The following is a 27,778-nucleotide window of genomic DNA, read 5'->3' as shown; positions in this document are numbered from 1 at the left end:
GAAGCTTTAGCAGAGACTAGGATGATGATGAAGATGATGATGATATTTATATGCTGCCCATCTGTCTGGGTTGCCCCAGCCACTCTGGGCAGCTCCCAACAAAACATTAAAAACACAATAAAAAAATGCAAGCGAGGGCAAGCGCTATGCTCTTGTCGCCCACCCCACAGCGAGTGTCTGGCCAAGTGTTTGTTGTATTTCATTTCCAAATCAGAAAGGGTGGACCTAAGAACAATGCATTATCAAACACAGATGCTCCAACTCAGTGGTAGAATCACGGAATTGTAGAGTTGGAAGGGATCGCAAGGAACATCTAGCCCATACCCCCTGGAATGCAATAAACGTTGGCCCAAAGTGGGGCTTGAACCCATGACTCTGAGGTTAAGAGTCTCATGCTCAATGGTCAGGGGATGAGGTCCAGCATAGCGTAGCGAGTGGCTGGAGTGTTGAACTTGGAGCTGGGATGGGCCTGGGTTCAAATCCCCATTCAGCCATGAAGCTCACTAAATAAATAAGCGATGGGGAGTGGAGTCCAGGGACTCAAGGTTCATCACACCAGGCAGAGATATCTCTGTCACTCCCCCGCACTGTTTTCCAGGTACAGATGCCTGCGGCTGATTGTTGTCATGACAATATGAGCATTTTAAGACATAACATTGCTGAACGGTGGAGTCTTATTCCCCTCCCAAATCCTCTTCTCAAAGCATCTCATCGATCACAACAACAAGCATCACAAAACACCAAGCGAGACCAGGTCTGCCGCTTCATGTATTCTTTATTTCAGTATTTCAGTATTTCAAAAATCTCTCCCTGCCCCCACCCCACCGCCCAAACACACACACACACACACCCAAAAAATAAGAAAAGGGGCAAAAAAACCCTCTTTGAAAGCTACGTGCCCATTCTACTTATATCAAGCATTTTTTAAAAATCCCTGCAAGGTGGTCTCTGCAGGGGGACTGCTTTTCAGTAGAAATAGCTCTTTTCTCTCTCCTTTAGGGGGAAAGGGGCAATTTGTGCACAGGCCTGCAATGCCTCTGCTGTGCTGCAGAGGGAGCTGCTCTCCTTTGGAACGAGCTCTGCACTTTGAAATCTTTCAGGGCTTTCTCGCCTAGCCTCCTTCCCTTTGCGGATCCAAAAGAACATTATTAAAAGGCGGCTAAATATTACTAGATTCACGCACAGAGAAACACCTTGTACAACCTAGTCATATCTGGGGGCAGGAGCCCAGGAGTCCAGCTCCCAGGCAAAACTGACCTGAACCCCCTTTTGCCATTTAAAAAAATCTGCCTGTCGGTTTGGAAATCTCTTCTAAAAATTGAATATATTCAGTCTCCCCACCTGCCAGCCCCACTTCAGATTTCCTATGCAGTTTCTAAACAGATTCCTTGCCCTGAGCTTCTGTGGGGTACAAATCTGGGTTACAAACAGATAGAATCTTAAAAACCTTAAGAATTGTAAGGTTGGAAAGGGAACCCCAGGGTCATCCAGTCTGAGCCCCTGAAATGCAGGAACCACAGCTAAAGAATCTCTGACTGTCAGCAATCCAACCTCATGTTTAAAAACCTCCAGTGAAGGAGAGCCCGTCGATGTAAAGATTATACATATATTTAATTATATTAATGTTTCCTATTGATGTTTTTACCGTATTTTTCGCCCCATAGGGCGCACCTAGTTTTTTTGGGGGTGGGAAATAAAGAAAAAAAAATAAAGAAAAAAAATTATTCCCCCCCCCCAGGTGCGAGCTTCCCCCGACCCCAGCCCCCAGAACAGGCTGCTGTCCGCAAGCCGTGGGATAGCTGCGCAAAGCTGGAAGCCTGGTGCATGCTGAGCTCAGCGCGCCCCAAGCTTCTGGGTGCCGGCAGAAGTCGTGCAGCTCTCCCACGGCTTGCAGATAGCTTCCTGAAGCCTGGAGAGCGAGAGGGGTCGGTGCGCACCGACCCCTCTCGCTCTCCAGGCTTCAGCGAAAGCCTGCATTCGCCCCTTAGGACGCACACACATTTCCCCTTCATTTTTGGAGGGGGAAAAGTGCGTCCTATAGGGCAAAAAAATACGGTAATTTAACCCCCCCCCACCAATGTTTTTAGCTGTTCTTATTTTATCTGTAAGCTGCCTCGAGTCCCTGTCGGAGTAAAAGGCAGGGTATAAATAAATATATAACAACGTATGTTCAAAGCCTCTAAAGATTATAGTGTGACATAGTGGTTAAAGACTTGGACCTGGGAGACCAGGTTTCAAATTCCCACTCGGTCATGAAGATTATAGGGTGTTGATCTTGGGCTGCCTTCTCTCAGCCTAACCTCCATTGTTGTGGGGATTAAATGAGGAAGGGGAGGAGACCCACATAAACCACCTTGAGCTCCCTGGAGAAAAACAGGTGTGGCGTAAATAATAGAATTGGAGAGTTGGGAGCACGAGGGTCATCTAGTCTAACCCCATGCAGTGCAGGAATCTTTCGCCCAACGTGGGACCCGAACCCGGGACCCTGAGATTAAGAGTCTCGCGCTGTACCGGCTGAGCTATCCCTCGTGGAAACAATGCAATAAATAAAGCTCGGGAATGATCTGAGGAACCGAGAGGGGTGTGCGTGGGTGCCATCTTAGAAATCCCAAGCAGCATCAGTTCTGACCTGCAGACCCACCCCAACCCCCTGCAGAGACTCCTGGAAGCGACAGAAGTGCTACTCTAGAGTAAAACTCGAAGCAGACTCATTCTCGACAGAGAAAATATATGTATATATATATATATACAGCATTGTATAATTTTGCAGCCAGTGCGAGGGGGACAGGTGCCACAGCGGCCCTGCCCTGGAAGCGCAGCAGATTCAAAGCAATGAGTTGTGCAAAAAATAGGGTGCCACAGGGCTCCCCAGGAGCAAGGGGGTTCGGGGGGGACTCGGTTGCTAGCCTTCCTCTCTCCCCACTGCCCCAAGGTGACCCTTTGATCCTGAGGACGCTTTTTTTCAATATATTATTGCTTTAAGAAGAGATGGCTCTTTCCCTAGAGGAGGGTGAATATGGAATTCTGTTTAAAAAATGAAATGCAAAGAAAAAAAGAGAAAGAGAGATTAAGTCAGAACCAAAGTGATAAGGCAGCCTCCACCTCCGCAACAAAACGGGAAGGTTCGGTGGTGTCGGTCTCTGGGGAGGAAATTCACGGCAAAATGAAAAACCACAGAGGGAAACTGAGGGGGAAGGAGAGAGAAATGTCTTTTTTTCTCTCTTCTCAGCCATCTGCTTCTGCTGCTCCTGAGGAGCAGGAAGGGAGCCAATTTTGCTTTCCTGCCAAAAGTAACGGGGGAATTTGTAATGGCATTCTGTGAGGAGAATAGTTGCAAATTAGATAAAGGATTAGGCGAAACCAAATAAAGACATTATGAATTACGCTTTGGGGCGGGGGGGGGAGGGAGATACATCCGAGGAACAACATTTGGAGAAGCTGAGTGGAACTTGTGGGCAAAATGGCTTTTGCTTGCCCAAAGGGCTGATCTGCCCGACAACCATGAACTTTGGGCTTTCTTAGCCTCCCAAAATGGAGGAACGTAATCCTCCCATGGAAATGAATGCTCACCAGTCTCCACTCGGTGGGGAAGGGGAAACAGGTTCTGGCAACGATTTTGCACTGCAGGAACCGTCCTCCCTTTCCCCACACCCTCAGTGGGAAAAATAATAGTCCATGACTAGGCCAAGTTAAGTACACGAACTGATGGACAAATTTGTCTTTCAAAAAGTCCTAGCCCCACTGTCCTCAAAATGTGGGATTAGTTTTATTTTCCCTGGGGGATAAACCTTAAATGTTTAGGAATGGAAAGACAGTGAAGGGAGCAGGTTGTGTTCGTTGCAGGAATTTATGTATAGGTTGGGGGGGGGGTTGCCCCTCCAGCAGATATCATGCACATGCAGCCCACTACCAAAAGCAGCACAATCACTTTGGTGACTTTGGTGATTTGTCCCCACAAAACACTTCATCACAGTTTCTTCCTATCTATTCAAAGGGCCTCTGCTGCACAACACCAAATGTAACAGTTCACTGATAAATGTATCTCTGTACTGGCTCACTAGGAAAACTTCAGAAATTCATATAGACATGTGAGCTCAGCTACTCAACAGCCCCTCTGCCTGAGTGATAATCCCTGGCATCCTGATACCTGACAGACAGACAGGGCTGATCCAGGGTGGTGCTCCCCCCTACTCTCAAGTAGCCACAAGTGCCAGACAGGTAGCCATTCCAGAAATAACAAACCCAGATGAAGATAAAAGGGTGTGATGAACTTGGCTGGGAAACAGGGAAAAGTAAATAGCTCTTTTCTTACACTTGATGGGTGTTTGGTGGAGGGCAAGGGGAACCATGGGGCAGGGTCCAGGATGCTCAGATTACTGCCACCAGACCTCCCCTTTCATGATGTAACCGTGATCAATGAGTGATGTAGTTGGGGGGGGGATGTGACATGGGAATTAGCAGCTAATAAAAGTTTGGGTTCTCTTTTGTTCGGGGCTTCCATCTTGTTCCACCTTGTGGCAGGTGGGAGTCCTGTCACGACAGTCTTCAATCAAGACCAACCCTACTGGCTGCTGTTTTGCTCTGGTATTCCTGGCTGGGGTCCTTGTTTTTTGTCCAAGGGAACCCTCAGATTTCTCCGTTAACATGTTGGAGAGGCAAGACAAAAATTCACGTGGGGTTTTTTTTGGGGGGGAGGGTGAGTGGAAATAAAAGATGGGTAGGGGAAGAAAGCTGATATTTGTATCCGAAAAAGTACTCTAGAAAGGTTAAATTTGAAGAATTGGGGTGAAGGGGACTGTCCCTTCACAATATCCCCACCAGAGACAGGGGCTATCTGAGCTATGTCCTCACTGGGGCCTTCACACAAGGCCGGCCTAAGACATCTTGGTGCCTGAGGCAGGAAATCCAAAATGGCGCCCCTCCCACTCATGCGCAGCTCCCATTCGTTTAGCCGAGAGGACTTCCCACTGGGTCGTTCCCAAGATTTCTCCTCTGCAGTCCCTCAAAACATCATAAAACCCGCAAATGATGCTAGTGGGGTGCCCCCCCAACGAAAGCACAAGATGCTGAGGAGAAAAGAAAAGTAAAGTAAATGGAGTGATTCATAATGCTACACGGAACTTTGGTTGGCGGGGGTAAATATGCACCAAGGATGCTCAATTGTTATCATACACCAGCTATGTGCTTGTTTTCCCCACTCCCCCCATTTTGCCTCGTTGCGCTGTGCCCGCCCCATGTTTAAAAACCAGGCGTATTGATATGGGAAAGAGAGAGGCAAAGCGGCCGGCAGTTCCGGCGCTAGCGGGAGGCGGTGCCTCTTACCCGCCGATCCCATAGCTGGGTTGCTCATGCCTTATTATTTGTACTGTAATCTAAGTAGGCGGCTGCGGGGGGCAGGCGCTAACCCGCCGGCGCCCTCCCACTTTGCCCGCTGTGGAAGTATACGGTTATTTGGTTCTCATGCGCAAAGCGGTTCCTCCTTGCCCACCCCCGCCAAGTTGAGAGGCGGCAGCTGGTGGGAGAGCATGTGGGGCAGGGAGGGGTAGGAAGGTGGGGCCGGGAGCCCCCCAGAGGAGGAGCAGGAGGCAATGCAGTCCTTTGGGACAACAGCGTGCAACGTCCCGGGCGCCAATGTGTCCCTACGCCCGGGACTCTTTTTTTGCATTGGGCTTGTTGCCCAGGAGCGCATCAATTTCCTGGACGACCTGGGGCGTCAGCTGAGTCAGAACCTGCAGAGAGAGAAAGAGAGGGCCAGCATGACTGAGGAGGAAGGGCTTCCGCCATAGTGGCACCCACTAAGTGTTTCAGTTAAAACACATTGCAAGCTTTGTATGAGAAATCGGGTTAGCAAAAATGGAACTCCACAGTGCCATCTGGTGTCAGAGTGTTAGAATGCATAGACAAGGCATATAAAGCGTTTTTTCTTTGCCAGTGTAGCTGAGTCCCATGCCAGGTTGTTTAAAATTATCGCTGTGATTTTTTTCCACTAGCTACCTTGAAGTTCTTTTGAAAATGAGGAGGGATGTAAGCTTTCAAAATAAATAGGGAAATAGAGTGAGCCAGCATTTCGATAAGCTGGCTCATATGTCTGTCAAACGCAACACAAACGTCAGGGGAAACCAGGATTTTAAAAAGAGCTGCAGGGTGTCCCAGTTTTCCTCTCTGTGCAACCCTCTCTAGTGCCCTGGCTTTTCTTTCCACCCCCTTTTTAACCACCACTTTTTTCTTTGAGGGTTTTAAAAAAAGTAAATAAATATCCATTTCCCCTCACGATCACTTTTCTCTATTATATATAGTTGTTCCTGCTCCCCACCTACCTGTCGCCATGTTTCTTTTTTAAAATTTGAAATGGAAATTGTAAAGCCACTAAGCTGGTATGTATGATGTGGAGAAAATCTAGAAGTAATTCTTTTCTTCCTCTTTCAATGCCACTTCCAGACCATGGCTACCTTGTGGGTGGGATTCGATCATAAGCCCGCAAATTTGGGTTGTGCAGTTAAAAACGCAACATTAAACTCACCCAAACAAGAAACCACAGGCTTTTTGCGGTAAGGAAACTGGCAAGAAAATACGCTGGGAAGTGTGTGGGACGGCATTTGCTCAATGAACAGTGGACATCGTGTAACCACTGTGCTTAGATTGTTTTTAAGAGGAGAGGAGAGGAATTCATGAAGGAGAAGAGGTCTATCAATAGCTATTAGGCAGGATGGCTCTATGGAACGCCTCCAAAAACCCAGGATGAGGTTTTATTTTATTACCTTCCCTTCACCCTAAGATCCCAGAGCAGGTCACAATGATTTAAAATACAACCAGATCAGGGCTGAAGAACCTCAGGTCTTGGTGGGGTGTGTGAGAGAGAGATGTGGCCCTCCAGACTTCTCTATCTGACCCCCCGGATTCTCCCCAGCCACACCTCTACCAGACCTGCTCTGTACTCACTCTCTTTCAAATTTTTTTTTTTTTTTTGTGTGTGTGTCCTTGAATTCTTGATAGTGCCTGCCTCGTGCTTCCCTAGATATAGGACAGAGACGGGTGTGTGAGTGTATGCAAAAACTATTATTATTATTATTATTATTATTATTATTATTATTATTATTATTTGTATACCACCCTGCATCCATAGATCTCAGGGTGTTCTGCAATGTAAAAATACAATATAAAAAATGTAAGATGCATAAGAAAAACAAGAAAACTAATAAACCAATAATCCCCCCTTCCACAACTCATTTAAAAGGGCACTGGATGGCAATCAGCCAAAGGCCTGGTTGTAGAGAAGGTTTTTGTCCGGCGCCTAAAGGTGTATAATGAAGGTGAGAGTACAGAGGTGAAATCTGCATCCGTTGCTCTACCCTCTGCCTTTTGCTCCTGATCCTGCCCACCACAGAGACAGGTGGCCCTCAGACGCTTGCCCAGAAGGGAATGTGGCCCTTGGGCTGAAAATGTTCCCCCCCTCCTGGCCTGGATGAATATTTCTTCATGTTCTCATGATGCTTCCGGACAGGACAAGATATAAATGCGCACAGACGGGGGAAGGTTTGGCATCCTTTATGCCAGACTTTGCACCCTTGTTCCTTCTCCTTACCTGGATGGACCCCAAGTTCTCAATGAGCTGTTCGGTGCTGGAGACCCCGAGAAGGACAGAGCTGACGCCTTCAGAGCGGAGGCACCAGGCTGAGGTTAAGAGGAGACAAGAGAAAACAAATAAGGAGAGCAGTCTAAAAACTTGCCACCCTGGAAGAAAACAAAAGGGCTGGGGAAGAGGTGGGAAGGGAGCAAAGAGCTGCTTGCCCACCCAACCACTTAACTGCAGAGGAATCTGGGTGGAGTTAAGGCACCGTCCTGGCTGCTAAAACCTGCCTAGGATAAACTTGAATTAGGCCCATCTTCATGCACACTGGCCCTGGCTAGGAGAGAACCTCCTGGGGTTGCCAAGTGTCAGGGCTCAGTTCTGCCCAGCCCTGGAACTAACCTCGGAAGGACAGCAAGACCCTGAAGAGCTGCAGGGTCCGGCCATCTCTGCCCCAGGACTGGAGGTCCCCTCACCAGCTGCCTGGCTGGCTCTTGGACCACCCTAATCTCCCCCAGGGCCACAGGAGTAGAAGAGGTGGCAAACTAGACACGAGATTCAGGGCCACTGCCAAAGTGCCGGACTTAACTGCACGTGTGGCTACTTGAGAGTAGGGGGGAGCACCACCCTGGATCAGGGCCTGGCTGAGAGCTAGGGAAGAAGGGCGTCTCCAGCACCTGGATAAGCTCCCAGTTTCAGCTGCTGCATTGCCGATGCTCCACATTGTAGTCCTCTAACTTGGGGAACAGACAAAATACGAGGGCGACCTTCTCTACTCCCGTGGGCCACGGCTGAAGCACCAGGAAGCCAATTGTGCAGCGGGGCTCTACATCGGTCTTGGGCAAAGGCATCTTCTTTTCTCCCGTAACTTTTCGAGAGAGGTTATTCCAGGATGTCACACGCCTCTTGCAGCTGGAAACCGCCTCCTGATTTCTAACCTACTTCTCTTAGCTGCTGGTAGCTGCTGAATCTGTGGAGCTTACATTGCCACCTTTGGCCTAAGTAGCACATCTCCTTTTAGCTCTGTGGCTAACAAAGGTAGCTGCCACAGGGGTCCACCTAGCTTGGTGTTGTCCACACCAACTTCCTGCAACCTGGGGCTTTCCAGATGTTTCAGACTACAGTCCCCAGACTGTAGTACAAAACATCTGGAAGGCCTCAGCTTGGGGGAAGGTTGTCTACAATGACAGCTGGTGGCTCTACAAGGTTTCAGGAAAGGGAATCTCTCCCACCCCAGAGCTACGTAACTTTCCCACCTCTGAGGCAGGATCTGGAATGCAACCTGCCCCAGATGGGCAGCTGCTTCTGAGGCCTGCCCTGACCAACGCAGACGCTCCGCTCCTCCCTCACCAATGGCCAGCTGCGCCACTGTGCATCCCAGGCGCTCTGCGATCGGGTGGAGTTCCTTCACTTTGGCCTGCTGCTTCTTCCCATCTTCACTCTGCAATTTCTCCTTCAGCCAGTGGTACCCCTGGAGAGTGCAAGGAGCAAAGGAAACAGGCGCAGAGGCACAGAATCATAGAACTGTCGTCTCGGGAGGGACCTAAAGGGTCATCCAGTGCAACCCCCAGCAATGCAGGAATCATAGCTAACACACAGCGGTGAGCCACTGGCAGGCAAGGATGGAGGTTGTGAACTTGCAAAGCAGCCCTTAGGGATGTGCTGAGCAGCCAGCAAAGGATTTAGGACCCCTCCAGATTGATTTTTTTTTGGGGGGGGCAGGTAATTTTGCAGCAGGTGTCACTGACACAAGAATAGTGCCTTAGGGGTGGGTTCATAATGGATCAATGAAGCATCATTGCACTTTATTAGTTGTCCTGCAATGTTTTCCCAATGTTGTGCTATGATGCCAAAAAAAGTAGGACAACACCCCCATCCCCTGCCCTGAAACATTTGTGGTATAAGAAGCTACAGGATCTCAGCAGTATTCCTGCTCCGAAACCTTTGTAGGCACGAACAGTCTTGGAAACAGGAGTTTGTGTAACCACCCTGATAGCATCATGAACCCAAATATCATGAATGCACAATAAGGAGGAGGTCTAGAGGAGGCCCCGGTGTTTCGGTGTGGATAGTTTCAAGTATCTCTGAGACATCAGCAACAAATTGATTTATGTTTGGGATGAAGAAGGAAAGTGTTTGGTTTCTTGGAGCATTGCCAGTGTGCGTAATCTGAGCCCCAGGACTTCTGTATTCCCAGTGTTTGAAAGTAACAGTGAACAGGGAGGACCAAGCAGGTCTTGTGGGCTCAGTAAACAACTACAAGCTGTAGGGCAGTCAGGATCAAGGCTTGTGAGCTGTGAGTTCCGAACTAGTTGTCATTAACCTGATGTCCTCCAGACGTTGTTGGACTACAACTCCCATCAGAACCGGCAGAATGGTCAGCAGTCAGGGATGATGGGAGTTGTAGTCCAGCAGCATCTGGAGGTCTCCACAGGCCTGTCTCCCCTGATTTAAGGGCTGTGTGTGATGTTGACAGTGCGAGGTTCAGCTGAAGTTGGGAGGTGGAAGGCCTCAGCAAAAGCAAAGGAGACAGTACCTTCATGGCGGCACGGCAGTTTTCAGGCACCCGCTCCTCATATTTCCCTGTGATAAGTCCACAAGACAGCGGGGACCAGGTGATGGCTCCCACTCCTAGCAAGAAAACAAAGCAGGTCAGGTAAAGAAAAGGGGAAAACAAATTACATTCCCCACCTCTTCCTATCACTGTACACAGATTCACTGAAATAATAGCCACAGGCCATCCTAAATCACAGCACTTCCTGGTTTACTTTTCATTGCAAAAGTCTTTTAACGCCACCCCATGCTGAGAAAAGTCAGCAGAGAAGTGCACATATTAATCTTATCTGCTCCAAAGGTCACCCTCTGTAAACTTCCAATATGACTCACGCAGAATTGTACCCTGAATCTGGGCTTATATTCCCAAGGGATCATCTTGCTTCTACCTGCTGCTCCTCCAGAAACACATTCCTCATATTCCATATCCAATCTGCAGATCCCTCTGTATCTTCTGGTTCCAGGTCACCCCAGCCTCTCCCAGCAATTTGCCTCCATTGGTCCCTATAATCCCTTCTCCTGTACACAGACCTCAAGGCCTCTCTGCCTAGCCCTCAGAATGCCCCCCAAACTGTGCTGGTTTGTGCCCAAAGTCATTCTATTGGGGAAGATAGGGAGCAAAACAAAGGAAAAATTTATATTAGCCACTCAGCTCCATATTTGACTCTGGCCCTGCCCACCACTGGGACACATGGCCCTCGGAAGCTTGCCCAGAAGGGAATGTGGCCCCTGAGCTAAAAAGGGCTCCCCGGCCCAGCCCTCTCCCGCCTGCCTCCATACCAATCTTGTGGTAGAGCTCTGGCAGCTGCGTCTCCACCTTTTCCCGCTGGAACATGTGGTACTCTGCCTGTTCGCACACAGGTGGGATGAGGTTGAACTGCCGTGCCACGGAATACGCCTCCTGGTTTAGGGAAGGGAGGCAAAAATAATCAGTCTCACAGGGTGGACTTGCTTCTGGTGGCGAATTGAGAAGTGCAGGGTCCCTGTCGGGAGAGTCACAGCCAGCCCCCCCCCCCCCCGATTATGAAAAGGTAAAGGTAAAGGGACCGCTGACCATTAGGTCCAGTCATGGACGACTCTGGGGTTGCGGCGCTCATCTCACTTTCTTGGCCGAGGGAGCCAGCATTCAGCTTCTGGGTCATGTAGCTAGCATGACTAAGCCGCTTCTGGTGAACCAGAGCAACGCACGGAAACACCGTTGTTTACCTTCCCGCCAGAGCGGTACCTATTTATCTACTTTGACGTGCTTTTGAACTGCTAGGTTGGCAGGAGCAGGGACCAAGCAACGGGAGCTCACCCCGTCACGGGGATTCGAACCGCCGACCTTCTGATCGGCAAGTCCTAGGCTCTGTGGTTTAACCCACAGCGCCACCTGCGTCCCGTCCCCACGATTATACAACCACCTTATAAGTGATAATTAGGGATGCGTTGCAAAGATCATTGCAGATCTTCAGATACATCTTCTGTTTTCTGTGCATGTACACAGGCAAATATATTGAGCACTCCAGTATCTTGTACTGGAGCAACTTAAGTTGTGCCTGCCGTGAAGTCCCGTTGTACGTAACAGAAGTAGGCACCTTGTATTTTCAGTGTATTTCTAAAAGCTTAGCTTTGGATCATACAAAACAACTCCTCCTCAGTGATCCCCCTGCACACCTTCTCCAGAGTGGCCCCGGGAGCCCGTCCTCAGCGGCTGACCCGCCTCCTTTCACTCCGATTGGCTCCAATCAACACAAAGGGCAAGAAGGCTCCTTCTCAGTGGCTAAAAAGCTCCCCTTTCATGCTGAGTGGATGGCTCTCAGATGCTGGACCCCGCTGCAGAAATAGGAACCCCTCACAACCCTGGACCACAACACCACTGCTTCTGAGAAAACATGCATCAGTTCGGTTTGCACCCGCCTCTCCGCCACGCCAGAATTTACCATGATTTCCATTGCACTCCAGCGAGAGGTGCCCCAGTACATGGCCATCCCCTGGTTGATCACGTAAGTCATGGCACGTACAATTTCTGAGGGTGAGAGAGGAGACGTGAGAGAAGAAATTGCCCCCCCCCCAGACCTTTTGCCTGTCACCTTTGGAAGGTGAGCCCAATGTAACCAGGGCAGTTACTCTTTCTGCCTCCAGCAGGAACTGAATCCCAACAGGGAGGGAGAGAGAAAGGTGGGGAGCTGGATTTGAGCAGTTACTGCTCCAAAAAGCTGCACCACACCCGTAAGATCGCTCAATCTTGCGTTCCCCCTGTTAATCACATTTTCACAATGAAATCAGTGAATTACGAGCTGGCTAGAATCCTTTTCTAGGGGGGAAAGATACCTGTGTTATTCATCTCTACTTCATTAAAAGCACAGAAACAAATTGGTTTGATCTACCGGTAAACTACTTTAAAAAAAAATTCTTTCCAAAGTAAGTTCCCAAAATGCTATAGTGGAAATAATTTTGCCTTCCCTCTCCTCTCCCATATTGCAAAGCTTGTTCAATTGTGGGTTCATGTGATATTAGGAAGCACAAAGGCATCTTGAGTTCCTGCATTTATAGTAAACACACACATACATATATACACGGACACAAAACAGGATTGTCAACTTTAATCGCCTTTAATTGTTGCTTGATTTGCAGGTGTTAAGCAGGCAAACTATTCATCTCCCCATTCACAAAAGCTCCGCTTACTGATTTTTGCAGCTATCAAGTTGCTGTTAAAGGCATAAGAACAGGCAGGTTGCTTTGTTCTGATCAGTTGGCAATGCGACACACACAGAATTTTTCTACAGCAGAACACAAAAGCATGCGAGCACACAAGACACACATCTACTTTCAGGGCAGCACCTTGGGTCTACAGTTGGTGAGGTCTCTACAGAATGGAGACTGGGATATTCATGGAAGGTTCCCCCCTCTAAACCCAGGGTGCAATCTTATGCCCCCATACCTGAAAGCAAGCCCCAATGATCTCAGCGGGACTTACTTCTGGGTAGGCATATGGGTAAGGATTTACAAGGATCTGGGGCACAGGGCCATTGCAGTGGGGAGGGCATTATGGGGTGCAAAGAGGAGTATTGGGCTTCAGGAAGGAGGCAGGGGCTGGCCATACCTCTCAAGAGCCTGGCTTGGAAATAAATCACTATACAATGAAATATATATGCAATGTCTGCAAGCATTTCAGCTGGCTAGGTGGACCAATCTCCTCTCTTCCTCCTGCACCCTGTTCTGGGGGTGCACCTGATTGCGCCCCCTGAGCCAATTGTGGGGGGCACACGAGGGGAGAGGGGCAAGCCCCATTTCACAAGCAGAAGTCCTTGCATGCGTTTCCACTGATGAGACTCAATAGCTTAATCCTGCCGTGCAAGGCTCTGATTTTCACTATCTCTGAGATTTCTGGTGGCAGCCCCCAAGCTAAAGTCTCACAGTATCTCCAAAACAGACCTCAGCGTGTTCCGCACACAGCCTCCTCCATGAGGTGAGGAACATAAGTTCCACTCTTACATCAGGTATTAAGTCTACCTTAGCCTAGGATTGCGCAGTGTGCTTGAGCTGAAGAATGAGACTGCAAGTTTCCTCCCTCTTGGTGAACCCTGAGCCTGTAACAGCAGGTGAAAATCCTGCAGAAAAAGCTCTTTCATGCTGGGAAAATCTCCTTCCTAAAGCCTCGCACGGAGCAAAGACTCTTTGACGCATAAGAGCTTCAAGTTCTTCTAAACCTGGGGTGGGGAACATTCAGATCTGAAGACCAAATGCAGCCTCGCAGGGCTCTCTGAGGCCCCCCAGGAGCCTCCCTAGACTACGCCCCTCACTGATCCTACTTCGCATCACCCTCCTTGGATGTTTTTGCTTGCCTGGGGTGTTTAACTCAGAGTTTAACTCTTGTCTGTCTTGATGGCGGACAGACCTTACGGTGCCAAGCTGACCTTTCCATCCAACGCTCCACCCACTTTTGAATCTGTCCTCCTCCCATGTGGCCCTCAGATCACAGTCCAGGCGGGATCGTGGCCCTCAGCGTTCCCTGTTCCAAGGGGAACGCGACGCCTTTTCACAAAACAGCTTCCTTTAGCCAGAACGACTTTTCGAAGCTAGAATAACCCTTCATCCTGTTCCTCGCTTGAGAGAGGTATGGGGCTCACAGGATCTGGGGTGGACGGGGCAGCAAATTGGGGTGGAGTTTTTTGGGTGGGGTGAGGTGGGAGATCGGGGCAGTCTGCAGTACCTTCCAGCAAGAGCAATCGGAAGTTCGGGTCGCATTCTGCAGGGGGGGAAGGAGAGAACCAATGAAATGCCGCTGGAATTGGGCACAGAGTGTCTGTGTGTGTGTGCCTGGCAGCAAGAGGGTCAGGATTTTTTTTTTGGGGGGGGGGAATCTGCGGGCTCTTTGCCTGCCCTTGGGCAAGCCGTCTGCTCTTGGCCTCAGTCCTCCCCCCCCCCACTGCATGAAGAATGGGCTCAATAACGACCTTCCTCAAAAGGTTATCATCCCTGTGGGAGCTAACATTCATACAATGCATTGCCAAATGCGAATAACGGGATCGTGATAGCAAGAGAAGACAAGGAAGGGGAGTCTCTCAGTTATGGCAGCGGCGTTGCTGGGTGTCAAGCAGGGCAGGCAATCGCAGGTAAAGGGATAGCTGCTGAGAAGCCTAGGAGAGAGGGTTGGCCTCCCCTGGATCTGCTAAGGGGAGGTGTCTGGGGAGGCAGCCGTGCCTCATCCTGACCCTTCTGAAGCAGGTTGCGCCACTCACCTTCCATGGGGCTGTTGGCGTCCATCCGGTTAGCAAAGACAATGTCAACGTACTCCAGCTGAAGCCGCTGCAAAGAGCCTTTGAGCCCTGCGAAAGAGCAGCAGGGAGTAAGGACAGGGGTGGCATAGGGAGCCCCAGAAAGGCTGAAGCTTAGAGCAGACTTTGCCCACCACCGGTGCCCTCTGGGGGTTGGGCACTGCAGCGCCCACCAAGCCCTGCTCCAGCCCCAAAAATAAAGCTTGCCCCAGAGGCAAGGGCCCCCTGCTCCAGGGGCTCTTCCAAGCAAGCTTCCTATTGCGCTTGCATCCTGGTAACATTCGCCCAGACATCTTGGACTCCGTCAGCCTGAGAGCCACCCTTGGTAATGTGTTCTGTCATTTAATGAGGATCCAGCCCCATTTGTCCGCAGGGAATGTAGGTGAAAGCAAGGCCTACCCCACACTTTCTGGAGCATTTGCCTCATAGCAAAAGGAAGAAAAAGGGTCCAAACTTTGGGGAAGTGGGATTCCTTGCACAAGGCCTCCCAATTGACTTTAACTATGCACCCAGAATCCCACTACAAAATAACAGAAATTGGGAAGCACCCCAGAGATCTAACTATTGAGAATGGCATCAGGAAAGAACCCTGGATCCCCAACTCCCATTCGCCCCAAATCTCATCTTCTTCAACCCCTCCAAATCCTTGTACCCTTTTGACACCCCTCTGGTAGTTCCCAGATCCCTCAATCCGCCAAATGCTTTTGCCGTCCAGCATATTGTGGTCACTTCCTTTCCTCCCCCCCCCAAACCCTGAAATATCAAGCCCAGGCCCCCCCCTTACCCTCAATGATGTGTTTCCTCGACAGGCCTCTCTCCGTCTCAGCCCTTGGAAGAAAATAAGAACAAAAACCTGAATGTTAGGAGGAGCTTTGGGGGTGCTTAGATCCGTTTGACATCAAAACGGACTCCCCTGCAAGACTCTCCCTTCCTGGAGTCTTTTAAGCAGAGGTTCGGTGGCCCCCTGTCATGTCCCTTCCAGCTCTACGATACTACGAAACTGAGGCACTGCAAGCCATAACCATTTACCCTCTGCTGCCCTTTGGTAGAGAGGTCAGAGAGGTCAATGGAAGGAGAAGTCAGAGATGATTGTGACGTTGTCGCAGGAACCCCCCCCCCCATTATTCAGTTTGTACAAACTTCACACACACTCACACTCACACACTACATACGCTACGCTTCTGTTATAAATTCATAGAAAATCAACCATGCATCGGATTTGCACTGTTCCACTTTTATTTTACTCCATGAAGGAAGGACTACAAAATGGGGAAGGTTTGATACAGGGCAGCCATAATCCCTTCAGCATACCAGCACATCCACAGGAGCCCTGCCCAGTTGCTATGCCAACCCTGATGGTCCTAGACAGAAGACCATCAAGATCACAAAGAACTTGCATATGGGAGTGGATTTAGCATGGACTGGAACAGAGGACAATAATCAGCTCTTCCCTCTGGGGGCAGGAAACTGCAAACTCCCCTCTGTCACCTGGAAAGTACTCATGGGGAGGGGGAACCAGCCAGGTGACAGGACACTCAGGTTACCACCACAACTCCTCCCTCAACCCCTCCTTTCTGTGATGTATGTATGATGTTTCTGGGGGTGGTCTTGATCTACAGGGTGGCAATTTCAAAAGTCTTTATAAGGCCTTGCACACCATTTTTCTGGGTCCCTCCTCTCTCCTGCAAGTGAGGGGAGCACCCTGTTGCAACAGATCAATAAAGGCCAAGCCTACAGGCTGCTGTTTTGCTCCAAGTAATCCTGGTTGGTGTCTTTGTTTTTGTCCAAGGGAGCCCTCGGATTTTTCCGTTAACAACGTTAACATATGAGAGTGCTGGAGGTGAAATAGTTAAACAGGTTACCCAATCAGAACCCAGGGGGGTGGAGTCAGAGGGACTATAAAACCAGCTCTGGGAGCTGCGAAATTGGGAGTTGGGTGGAGTGGGATTGAATTGGGATAGAATCTGTGGGTAGGTTGAGTTAGTGTGGAGAAATAAACTGAGTCAGGAGTTAGGAGCTAGGAAGACAAGTAAATATCTGAGAGGTGGTTTAGTGAGTGAGAGCAGGTAGCGGAAGTTATAGGTCTGGATAGGCACCCATGATTGTAATGGACCGATACTGTTTATGAAACCACACGCTTGTTAAACTGCAATAAATAAACAGAAGTTTATGTTCCAATTTAACCCTGACTGGACTCAGTATTGTACCAGGTAGGGCCTGGGTGGTGGCAGCGAGAAATAAAGTGGTGGCACAGGGATCAATAGACGGTGAAACGTCCGGGGACCCTGTGTGATCGCAACAATGATGACAGGCGGAAGGGAATTATTCTAATTTTGCTTTTATCTCCATCCACAGGAGGCATCACTGAGACCAAGGAGCAGGAAGCTGGCAGGCGAGGTCGCCCTCCCTGGTTGGTTGCAGGTAAGAAGGGCAAGAAAGGGACAGGGCAAGGGGAGGGTTGAAGGCAGACTGAGGTTTGCTTCTTTATACTAATTTATTGCATCTATATCCCACGTTTTTGTCCAAGGAGCTGTTACGGAAATGACATGGGGGGGGGGAGAGGCTACATCATTAAAGTTGTTACAATCATACAAATATTATGCCTGAATGCTGAATGTATCCTATTGACTCGACAGCTCAGGGAAGATGCCTAGCTTTATAAATTTGTAGAAAATCCAAACTTTGACTCTCCTCATTCCAATGCCAGTTTAACCCTTAAATAAAGGTGAATTTGGGCTCCACCTCCCTCCAGGAACCAAGAAGCAGGAAGTCACGTAGGCAGCAGGAACAGGGCATCCCGCCATAATTCCCCAAGAGTGAGAGGTACCCCACCCAGGGAGTGACCACAGGGGCAACAAGAGACATCCGCAGAGGCAGTTGAGCAAGTCAGGTGTTCTGAAAGCCCATCTCCAGACAAGTCCTAAGGGCAAGGATATGTAAACAGTTTTATTGTTCTTTGGGTGATGGGTACTTAAGAGGTGTTGGGAAAGGTGTGACCTAATGTTGAACTTGTGTAACCCTTGTACACCCCTCCCCATTTGTGACATCTGAATTATGGTGCTGGAAGAGACTCTTGAGAGTCCCATGGACTGCAAGAAGATCAAACCTCTCCATTCTTAAGGAAATCAGCCCTGAGTGCTCCCTGGAAGGACAGATCCTGAAGCTGAGGCTCCAAGACTTTGGCCACCTCATGAGAAGAGAAGAAGACTCCCTGGAAAAGACCCTGATGATGGGAAAGATGGAGGGTACAAGGAGAAGGGGACGGCGGAGGACGAGATGGTGGGACAGTGTTCTCGAAGCTCCCAGCATGAGTTTGACGAAACTGCGGGAGGCAGTGGAAGACAGGAGTGCCTGGCGTGCTCTGGTCTATGGGGTCACGAAGAGGCGGACACGACTAAACGACTTAACAAAAACAACAAAAGCGATGTAGTGATGATGTATCAATGATGCCTCTCAAAGTATATTCTGGGGGAAAGAGGGAAGTTTTAAAAGAGGATGTCACCCCCTGCTCAGATTTCTTACTCCTGTGGGGACCTGTTGTGCAACAATAAAGATGGCTTGCTTTGCTCCAAATTACTTGGCTGGAACTTCCTTCTTTTACTGACCACATGGACCCACGTGGGACTTGCACCCTGACAAGCTGGGCTCTCACCCTGGAAGAGCTCTGGGTGGGCATATGTGGTTCTCCCCACAACAACCACCCAGCTCCACCAACTGGGGTTATAGGAAGGCTTAGGATTCTGCCAACTTCCTTTTCACCTGCAACCAGCACCCCACAACTGGACAGGGCCACTGCTCTCCACACACGGCAAATTCAACTCACACACACAGATTCCTTCCCTACAACCCTTTCCCGCCCCATTGATTCACTAGGTCCCTTGAGTACTTACTGGCCTCCCCAGTAAATCTTGGTGGTGACAACGTAGCTCGAACGCCTGTGGAGCAGAGAGAGGAGAAATTAGTGAGGAAATGATCCATAATGAATTGAAAAAAATGTTTAAAAGTACTTCCCCCCAAAAAAACCCCCAAAGTCCTTTCTGTTGGGGATAATTCAGACTGACATTCCCAGGTGTCAAAAAAGATTATTTATGTATGCCACTATTGCAGCCCGTGTTTTGTTAGCCCAAAAATGGAAAATGAGAGAGGTCCCAACTAAAAAGGAACGGCAACTTAAGTTGGCAGAATATGCACAACTCACAGACTTAACATATAGAATGTGAGAACAAGAAGAACATATGTTTAAAGAAGATTGGAAAGTGTTTATTAAATATATGGGAAATAATTGTGAACTGCTGAAAACGCTGGCAGCATTAAGATAAATTCAACAGTAGAAACAAGTTTTGATGGATGCAATAATGAAATACTGAATAGTATAGTTTTTGTAAAATGTGCAGGGATTTATGATATGTAAAATGAACCACGGAAAGAGAAGAAGGGGAGTCACTGATATCTTAAGGATGTAAAATGAGTATTTTAAATTGTAAAACAGAAAACTTAATAAAAATTATAAACAAAAGAAGAAGAAAGAAATTAGTGAGGAAGCTGCGATGCAGCAGTTGGCAACCCAAAGCACCGCTTGCCAAATCTGGAAGAAGGCAGAAGATATTGACGGATAGGTGGGCAGCTGTGAAACTGCAACAGAAGCTACAACCATTCCTGGACCAGGAAAGCTTGGTCGTCATAGTTCCTGCACTGGCTACTTCAAGACCAGATTGTTGTGATGCTGTTTATGTAGGGCTTCACCTCGAGATTGATCCAGAAGCTGCAGTTAGTGCCAGATGCTGCAGCACGATTGCCGGCAGGAGTGAGACCCTGTTGGCATGCAGCGCCTCTGCTCAGAGATTTGCCCTGGCTACCGATTTGCTACTGGGCCAAGTTCAAGGTGTTACTATATTAGCATAAAGGTAAAGGGGCCCCTGACTATTAGGTCCAGTTGTGACCAACTCTGGGGTTGCGGTGCTCATCTCGCTTTATTGGCCGAGGGAGCCGGCATACAGCTTCCGGGTCATGTGGCCAGCAGGACTAAGCCGCTTCTGGCAAACCAGAACAGTGCACGGAAACGCCGTTTACCTTCCCGCCGGAGCGGTACCCATTTATCTACTTGCACTTTGATGTGCTTTCGAACTGCTAGGTTGGCAGGACCAGGGACCAAGCAATGGGAGCTCACCCCGTCACAGGGATTCGAACCGCCGACCTTCTGATCGGCAAGTCCTAGGCTCTGTGGCTTAACCCACAGTGCCACCCGCGTCCCTACTATATTAGCATATAAAGCCCCAAACAATGAGGGACCAGTTTACCTACGAGGTCGCCATACCAAATGTGCCCACTTGACCACTTTAATCCTTGGAACTGGCACTGTTCCAAGCGCCATGTGAAACATGTTCTGCATTTGTAAGAAATTCATCTTTTAGTACAGCAACACCCACTCTTCGGAACTCCCTGCCTCTTGATATCAGGCAGGAACATTCACTGCACTCTTTTTGGCCCCTGCTGAAACAAACCTACTGAGATATCTCAAATGCTGGTGTGTTTTTATTGTACTGCTGTTTTAAATTTTTTGAATGATTTATTACATAATTGCTTATACCAAAAATTTGGTCAATTCTCTCTCATTAGCCTATCTGATTGATTCTCAGATATACACAGTTACAAATACTGTATATCATCAACCAAAGACAAGCCACCCCTCTCTCCAAAGAGTGTAAATCCTGTTATATAGATAACAGAATGTTCATTATGTTTCCATTTCAACTGGTTAACTCTTTTAATAATAATAATAATAATAATAATAATAATAATAATAATAATAATAATAATTTTGTATTTATATCCCGCCCTCCCCAGCCGAAGCCAGGCTCAGGGTGGCTAACAACAATAAAATAATACAACATTAATTGCTTTGAATTTTTGTTTACAATCAAATGGTGTATACATTTTAGGAAATCAATAAGTAGTAAACGTATGTGTGTGTTTACCTCCATCCTTTGCTCTTCAAGATATTCCCCAATGTTTTTTCTGCTCTGAATAAAAAAAGACGACAGAATTTTATGTATATATATATGTATATATGTGTATATACAGCACACACACACACACACACACACACCTGGTTGACTCCTCAGAAATTCCTCAAATAAATGACTTTTAATATCTACTTCCAATCATCTGGTGGGACTTAGAACAAGAAACCCCTCCCCCCCCCCAAAAAAAAGGACTGAAAAGAGCAACTGACAAAATGCCCTTCAACGTGGACACAAAGCCAGCAGATGGTTTCTACCTTGCAGGGTGAATTTATTTTGTTTTTTCCGCCTTCCAGCAATAAGGATCACAAGCAAACTGCAAAGGAACAGCTTCAGATGCAATCAGTGTCAAGCACAGGGGTTTTTTTTTTGGCTTGGTTATCTGTACTGATGGGCCTTGAAGTTGTTTACTCTCACTGCCATATTTTATTGGGAAAATATTTCAGTTTCTCAAGGGCAACTTTGCCGCTGAGCTGAAAGTCGGTTTCCCATCAAAACTGGCACTGTTACCCCTTCCACATTTATAAGAAACCAGTCTTTTCGGATGGCAGCACCTAACTCTGGAACTCCCTGCCTATTGTCATCAGGCAGATGCCTTCACTGTACTCTTTTCAACACCTGCTAAAAGTATTTTTTGTTTAGACAAGCCTACCCACACACGTAGAATGCTGGTGTACGTTTTAATTTGTTTTTAGTTTATTGCTGATTATATTATTTGAATGCTTTAAATGGTTGTTTTGACTGATAATTTTATTATAAAGCACTTTGAGGGTTTTTTTGAACAACAACAATCAACTGGTGTATAGATTTTATTTAAAAAGCTTTCAAGGGAAATGTCAGTGCGGGATTCATGAACTAGGTGGTATATCTACAAATTTGATTATATTTGTTTGGGGCTCAACTGAGACTATAGTCCTCTTTCTCTTTCCCAGGTATCAAACCAGCACAGCAAAGTTAGAGAGGCGAGACATTTTCCATGCTGGGCTTGAACGCAGCTGAGCCAATCCTACTCGGCTCCCACTGCTAGCATCTCATCCATCATATAAATATGGCAGATGAATTTAACACGCCATGCTAGCTGCATCTGACAATGTCCTCTGCTAGTTCACGAAAGCTGATGCTGCAATAAATCTGTTCATCTTTAAGGTAGCCACAATACTTTTTGTTGTTGTAACTGCAGCCAACTAAGATAGTAACAGCTGCTCTGATATGGAATATACTACATTTCAAAATTTGATGAAATGTCACAGATTTCTCTCCCCGCTCCCCAATATTTCGCATTGTTTGCTCTGGCCATCTCTGGGGATTGCTGTTGTTGAATTGTCTACATTCCTGATCTATGGAAGCCCCTGCTGGCGCAAGGAGACCCTACCTGCGCCCTCCATTCAAATGATCTCACCCTCCCAATCACTTTACATCACCCTGTGGCAGGTTGCATCCCCGTCCCAACTTGCCTTCCTTCAGAGCCAGCTAGCCCCCAAATTCAGCCTGACAGAATCATGTCACGGGGCTTTAATTACTGCATTCCGAAAAGCCTTGAGACAGCTCTTTGCTTTGGACATGTCTGGCGGGCAAAAGTCACACAGGACAGCAAGAGCTGAATTTACTGTAATCCGTAGGAAAGGGGAAGATTTCACACTCGGGGTATTTCCTTATCCCCAGCCATCAAGCCAGGTCTCAAACTTAGAACAGGCCACACAGAGAAGAGTAAAGGTGAGAGGGCTTCTGAGCATGGGAAGAGTACCTCTCTTCTACCACTGCCTAGGAAGGCTGGGCCGATAAATCAGATGGGTTGGCTCCCAGATTTGCGGTTTCAGGGCCTTCTTCTAGTGAAATTACCGTATTTTTCGCTCTATAGGACGCACCCAACCATAGGACACACCTTGTTTTAGAGGGGGAGAACAAGAAAAAAAAATTCTCCCCCTCTCTGCTCAGCGCCCCTTCAGTGAAGCGGCAGGAGAAACGGAGCCCCTTCCATTTCTCCTCCCGCTTGGCTGAAGGGGCACTGCGCAGCTCTCCCTCTCTGCTGAAACTGGGAGAGTCTTGCTCTCCCGGCTTCAGCAAAAGGAACCCGAAGCCTCCAGAGCGCAGCGGGAACTCGCGCTGCACTCCGAAGGCTTCAGGCGGCTATCCCTGAAGCCTGGAGAGCGAGAGGGGTCGGTGCGCACCGACCCCTCTCGCTCTCCAGGCTTCAGCGAAAGCAACGCGAAGCCTCTGGAGCAGCTCGCAGGGGCAGCTCTCCCTCTGTGCTTCGGAGGCTTCGCGTTGCTATCGCTGAAGCCAAGGAGCCTGCATTCGCTCCATAGAATGCACACACATTTCCCCTTTTTTGGAGGGGAAAAAGTGTGTCCTATAGAGCGAAAAATACGGTAGTTACTGAGAGTGACTTGGCAGGGGGAATGCAAGTGCCAAGACCCCTATGATTCCCCTTACAACCCCAGAGAGACTCGTTCATGTCATGCAGCTCAGAATAAAGATGGCCACAGCCTAGGGTTGCCAGCTGCGGGGCAGGCAGAAATTCAGAAGGTGTAGCTTCCTCCAGTGTGGGAACGCAGCTTCCCCTGTTGAATTTCTCCCTGTCACACAGGGCTATTTGAGGCGCAGGCAGAAAGGTGGCAGCAATCCTGCAGAGAGCCGAGGGCGGAACAGCCAGACATACTTGCCAGAAGCATAGACCTCGGCCGTGTCAAAGAGGTTGACCCCGTTCTCATAAGCGATGGTGAGCACATTTTCCGCCATCTCGGGAAAAAAACGAGAGAGCGAGATAAGCGTCAAATAATGGCTGGCAGGAAAATCTCCAGAAGGGAGGAGGGTAGATGGGGCATGGGGCTCGGACTTACCTCATCTGAGATCTGTGACCCAAATGTTACCCAAGTACCTGCAAGGGGAGAAATCAAGATCTTGAGACGGATAGGCGCAGCCAGGCCACACTCCTAGCTCTACCCAAGAGTCACTGTGAAAAGCCCCATCCCAGCAAATGAGCCCACTGGACACAGGATAATCTGAAGGGGGGCGTGCTGATGTCAAGGAACGCTCTGGCAGATTATGGCCTTGGGGCTTGTGAAGAGTGCCTCTGAGCACGTGCAAACTGCCCTCCCCGCATTACTACCCCAAAGCAGACATATTGCAACCCCCTGCCATTCCTAGTGTCCCCCTTCTCCCATGAACTCACCCAGGCCGAGACAGGAAACGCGAAGCCCTGATTTGCCAAGGTTCCTGCAAAAAAGGAAAAAGGAAGAACTTCAGTCCAGGAGAAACCAAAATTAAGATAAATATTTTGCTGTGTGGGAGCCTCTTGGAATCCTACAAGTGATGTGCTCTCGCAACATTGCGTTACCACTGGAGATTTCATATAACTGTATGCTGGGTCCTGTAAACGTATATCCATCTCCCTATACAAACCTTCCCAGGTGACAAAATCCTTGAGTGAGAACCTTCTCTCAGTCCCATCAACATCAGAGGCATGGCTGGTGGTGACACAAGAGAGAGCCTTTTTGGTGGTGGCTCCCATATTGTGAAATTCCCTCCCAAGAGAGGTTAGACTGCTTCCTCCTTGCTTTCCTTCTGCCAGCAAGCTAAGACCTCTCCGTTCAGAAAACCAAGCTCCAGACGATGCTGCCAGGGCAAACTACATTTTATTTGCTGGTTCTAAATGAGTTCTGACGTATTTTAACTATGGCTTTTATGCCTTCGTGTTGTTACGCACCACCACAATCTCCCAGGAAATTCCAGGAATTCCAGCACCTGCCCAGAGTTCAGTTTTCTTGGAAGGAAGGTCAGCAGAGCCTTAGGATATATGGTTTTGTTCACACCTGTTTACAATCTGAGCACAAGATGAACGGCTCGCAGCATTAATGCCCCCAAAGATATTCCTTCTCTTTAAGTCGCAGCTTTGCATCCAGCACAAAGCAGGTAGGTCTCTGTACCTCCAGCTCCCAGCCTTTATCCTGCCCACTCATACACAGCTCTGGCTACTAGCAGCTAGAGGAGGCAGGTGGAGGAAAAGCCCACCCATTTGACTGGAGGGGGGGGCATCACTTAGTTGGGGCTCTTGCAACCAATTCAATTCTTTGGGGATGTTGATGAGGACACTGAAGTAGCCAGTTAAGGTCACTGCCTTACAAACTGACCAGTTCAGCAGCAACCTCCTCTGATAGTCGTCGTCGTCTTCTTCTTCTTCTTCTTCTTCTTCTTCTTCTTCTTCTTCTTCTTCTTCTTCTTCTTCTTCTTCTTCTTCTTTGGCAACCCCTCGTAGCTGCGTAAGATTGTCTTCCATAAACACAGTTTTGACAGTGAGTCCATAAGTGACTGTGGAGGCCAATTCTGGATCCACACGTCCTTCCACAATGGGGACATTGGTTTCTGGGCGGGAGTTGATCTCAGTGTGTATTTGCCAAGCGTGCCTTCCTCTTAGCACGTTTCTCCCTTGCGTCCTGAGTTCGAGTGTCTTCAAAGGCTGTTCTCCAAGTGGAGCGCTCACAGGCAAGTGTTTCCCAATTGTTGGTGTTTATATTACACTTTTTTAAAGATTTGCCTTGAGACAGTCTTTAAACCTCTTTTGTTGACCGCCAGCATTATGCTTTCCATTTTTAAGTTTGGGATAGAGTAGTTGCTCTGATAGAGTCTAACCCTCACAGAGTACATAACCCCCCAGAATTGGAAGGGACTCCGGCCAAAATCTAAACTTCCCCTCCAAACCCACAACAGTATTTTATAAAGTTTATATATATGTATATATAAAAATATGTCGGGACGCAGGTGGCGCTGTGGGTTAAACCACAGGGCCTAGGACTTGCCGATCAGAAGGTCGGCAGTTCGAATCCCTGCGACCGGGTGAGCTCCCGTTGCTCGGTCCCTGCTCCTGCCCACCTAGCAGTTCGAAAGCACAAAGTGCAAATAGATAAATAGGTACCGCTCCGGCAGGAAGGTAAACGGTGTTTCCGTGTGCTGCTCTGGTTCACCAGAAGCAGCTTAGTCCTGCTGGCCACATGACCCGGAAACTGTACGCCGGCTCCCTCGGCCAATAAAGCGAGATGAGTGCCGCAACCCCAGAGTCGGCCACGACTGGACCTAATGGTCAGGGGTCCCTTTACCTTTACATTATAAATATGTCGCAAGCTGACTTGATTCCCAACTTGGGAGAAAGGTGAGATAAAAATGCATTAAGTAATAATAATAACCATTATTATTATTATTATTATTATTATTATTATTATTATTATCCCCACACGAGCCCACCAGACTGCTTCAATCTGTGGAATTGGCACTTTTACAGGTCCCGCATAACACCCTTTCTGCATTTGCAAGAACTGCTCCTTGGAATTCCCTGCTGGGAAAAAATATTGTTTAGACAAGCCTACCCAGGTGCTTAGAAAGCCAAGGTGAGTTTCAACTTGTTTAGCGTTTCAACTTTCTGTAAGTTACAACTTTCTAGTGTTGTAAATAATTCTTAGTGCTCATTTTATTCCTTTATCTTTTTTTTCTTCTTCTTTTTTGCAAACTGCTTTGAGGTTCTTCCTGCAATCAAGGAGTGTAGAACGTTTATGAAATACTAATACTAATAGAAGCACGGAGGGACACAGTCTCTCCCCCAAGGACATTTCCATCAAATCCAACAGACAACACAGCAAGGGGGGCTTCCAGGAGAAGGCCTGCCGATGAGGGGGAAACTGGGTTCATTTTATTTTACATTAAGTGTAAAGCTAAGCAAACTGGGACAAGGGAGAGATTCCTTGAGGTCTAGGCTAGGCGGTTCCCAATTAGCTAATTACTGAGGACCCCCGATTTTTCAAAAGCCAAACCACGGGCCCCCTACTTTTGAAAATTTTGATAACTCTATATGGTTTGTGCAAAGCAATTTTTTGAAGAAAATGTGGGGTGGCCCCTAATAAGCAAAGGATCTTAGGCATAGTAAAAAAAACAACATCCAAAAAAATACACCAACAGACCATAAAATTTGTGATATTTCCACAAATTGCCTACCCCTAGACAGTAGGACGTATAGTTAAAGCCATGGTTTTTCCCGGTAGTGATGTATGGAAGTGAGAGCTGGACCATAAAGAAGGCTGATCGCCGAAGAATGGATGCTTTTGAATTCTGGTGCTGGAGGAGACTCTTGAGAGTCCTATGGACTGCAAGAAGATCAAACCTCTCCATTCTGAAGGAAATCAGCCCTGAGTGCTCACTGGAAGGACAGATCCTGAAGCAACCCTTATATTTTTTTAAAAAACTGGTAAGCATGTGAACACATCCCATGGAGCGCTCTCTCTCTCTCTCTGCAAGAGCCCAAAGAAACTGTATCAGATGTTTGTACCCAATCCCAGCTCACTTGCCACCCAGAAACTCACAGGTTTCCCCCCTGCCAGCAAGCAGGCCCTGGTCACGAGCAGAGGCTTAGTGATCCTTGGATTATTATGGTAGCTTTCACTGTGCAATTAACAAGATAAGTGAGTCCCTGGCAGGGGATGGTGCCGCGGACCTCCTCCCTGTGTTCTGTAGACGCCCGGACCCCCAATTGGGAACCACTGGTCTACGCTGTAGCAGCATGCCTCGCTAGAGCACATCTGAAACTCTGCTTCCTCAAACATATCATTTTCCTTCCACTCTACAGAGCAACATATCGATCCAAGCCTGCTCGTGCCACCTCTTAGCTTGCGCCAAGCAGAGCGCATGCACCGGGACGCCCATCAACACTCCAACCGCTGCTGCGTCCGAAAGGGCACCGAAAAAGAGGCAGCATATGCAGAAGACTATTTATGTGAGAGACCATTCAAACATGCTATTCCTCACCTCTAATGTGAGATGGTAAAAGGGTAAAGGTAAAGGGACCCCTGACCATTAGGTCTCCAGTTGTGACCAACTCTGGGGTTGTGGCGCTC

The 27,778-nt window shown here is 48.3% G+C and overlaps 1 protein-coding gene and 1 long non-coding RNA gene across 5 annotated transcripts in view; one reads left to right on the top strand and one right to left on the bottom strand.

Moving 5' to 3' along the window:
• Positions 1-65: 65 nt before the first annotated feature.
• On the top strand, positions 66-27,759 carry LOC307202363. The gene is made up of 3 exons (XR_013832851.1): positions 66-754; positions 26,142-26,281; positions 27,511-27,759. It is a non-coding gene; the product is annotated as an uncharacterized lncRNA (long non-coding RNA).
• The window catches only part of KCNAB3 (potassium voltage-gated channel subfamily A regulatory beta subunit 3), a 34,068-nt gene continuing 10,705 nt past the window's right edge, over positions 4,416-27,778 (bottom strand). The window contains exons 2-15 of one of the 4 annotated variants that reach the window (XM_079952019.1): positions 24,073-24,116; positions 23,741-23,778; positions 23,560-23,639; positions 20,856-20,900; positions 18,771-18,815; positions 15,665-15,708; positions 14,845-14,931; positions 14,316-14,351; positions 12,043-12,128; positions 10,901-11,021; positions 10,104-10,198; positions 8,918-9,038; positions 7,583-7,671; positions 4,416-5,729 (exon numbers count right to left, since the gene is read on the bottom strand). In XM_079952019.1, coding sequence (XP_079808145.1) covers positions 5,640-5,729; positions 7,583-7,671; positions 8,918-9,038; positions 10,104-10,198; positions 10,901-11,021; positions 12,043-12,128; positions 14,316-14,351; positions 14,845-14,931; positions 15,665-15,708; positions 18,771-18,815; positions 20,856-20,900; positions 23,560-23,639; positions 23,741-23,778; positions 24,073-24,116 — 1,021 coding nt within the window. In that variant the 3' untranslated portion in view covers positions 4,416-5,639. The other 3 variants (XM_079952021.1, XM_079952018.1, XM_079952020.1) reach the window with 3 other exon arrangements.

The sequence above is a fragment of the Podarcis cretensis genome, assembly GCF_951804945.1.
Source record: "Podarcis cretensis genome assembly, chromosome: 13".
Taxonomy (NCBI): domain Eukaryota; kingdom Metazoa; phylum Chordata; class Lepidosauria; order Squamata; family Lacertidae; genus Podarcis; species Podarcis cretensis.
This window is presented reverse-complemented; position numbering and strand designations above follow the sequence as displayed.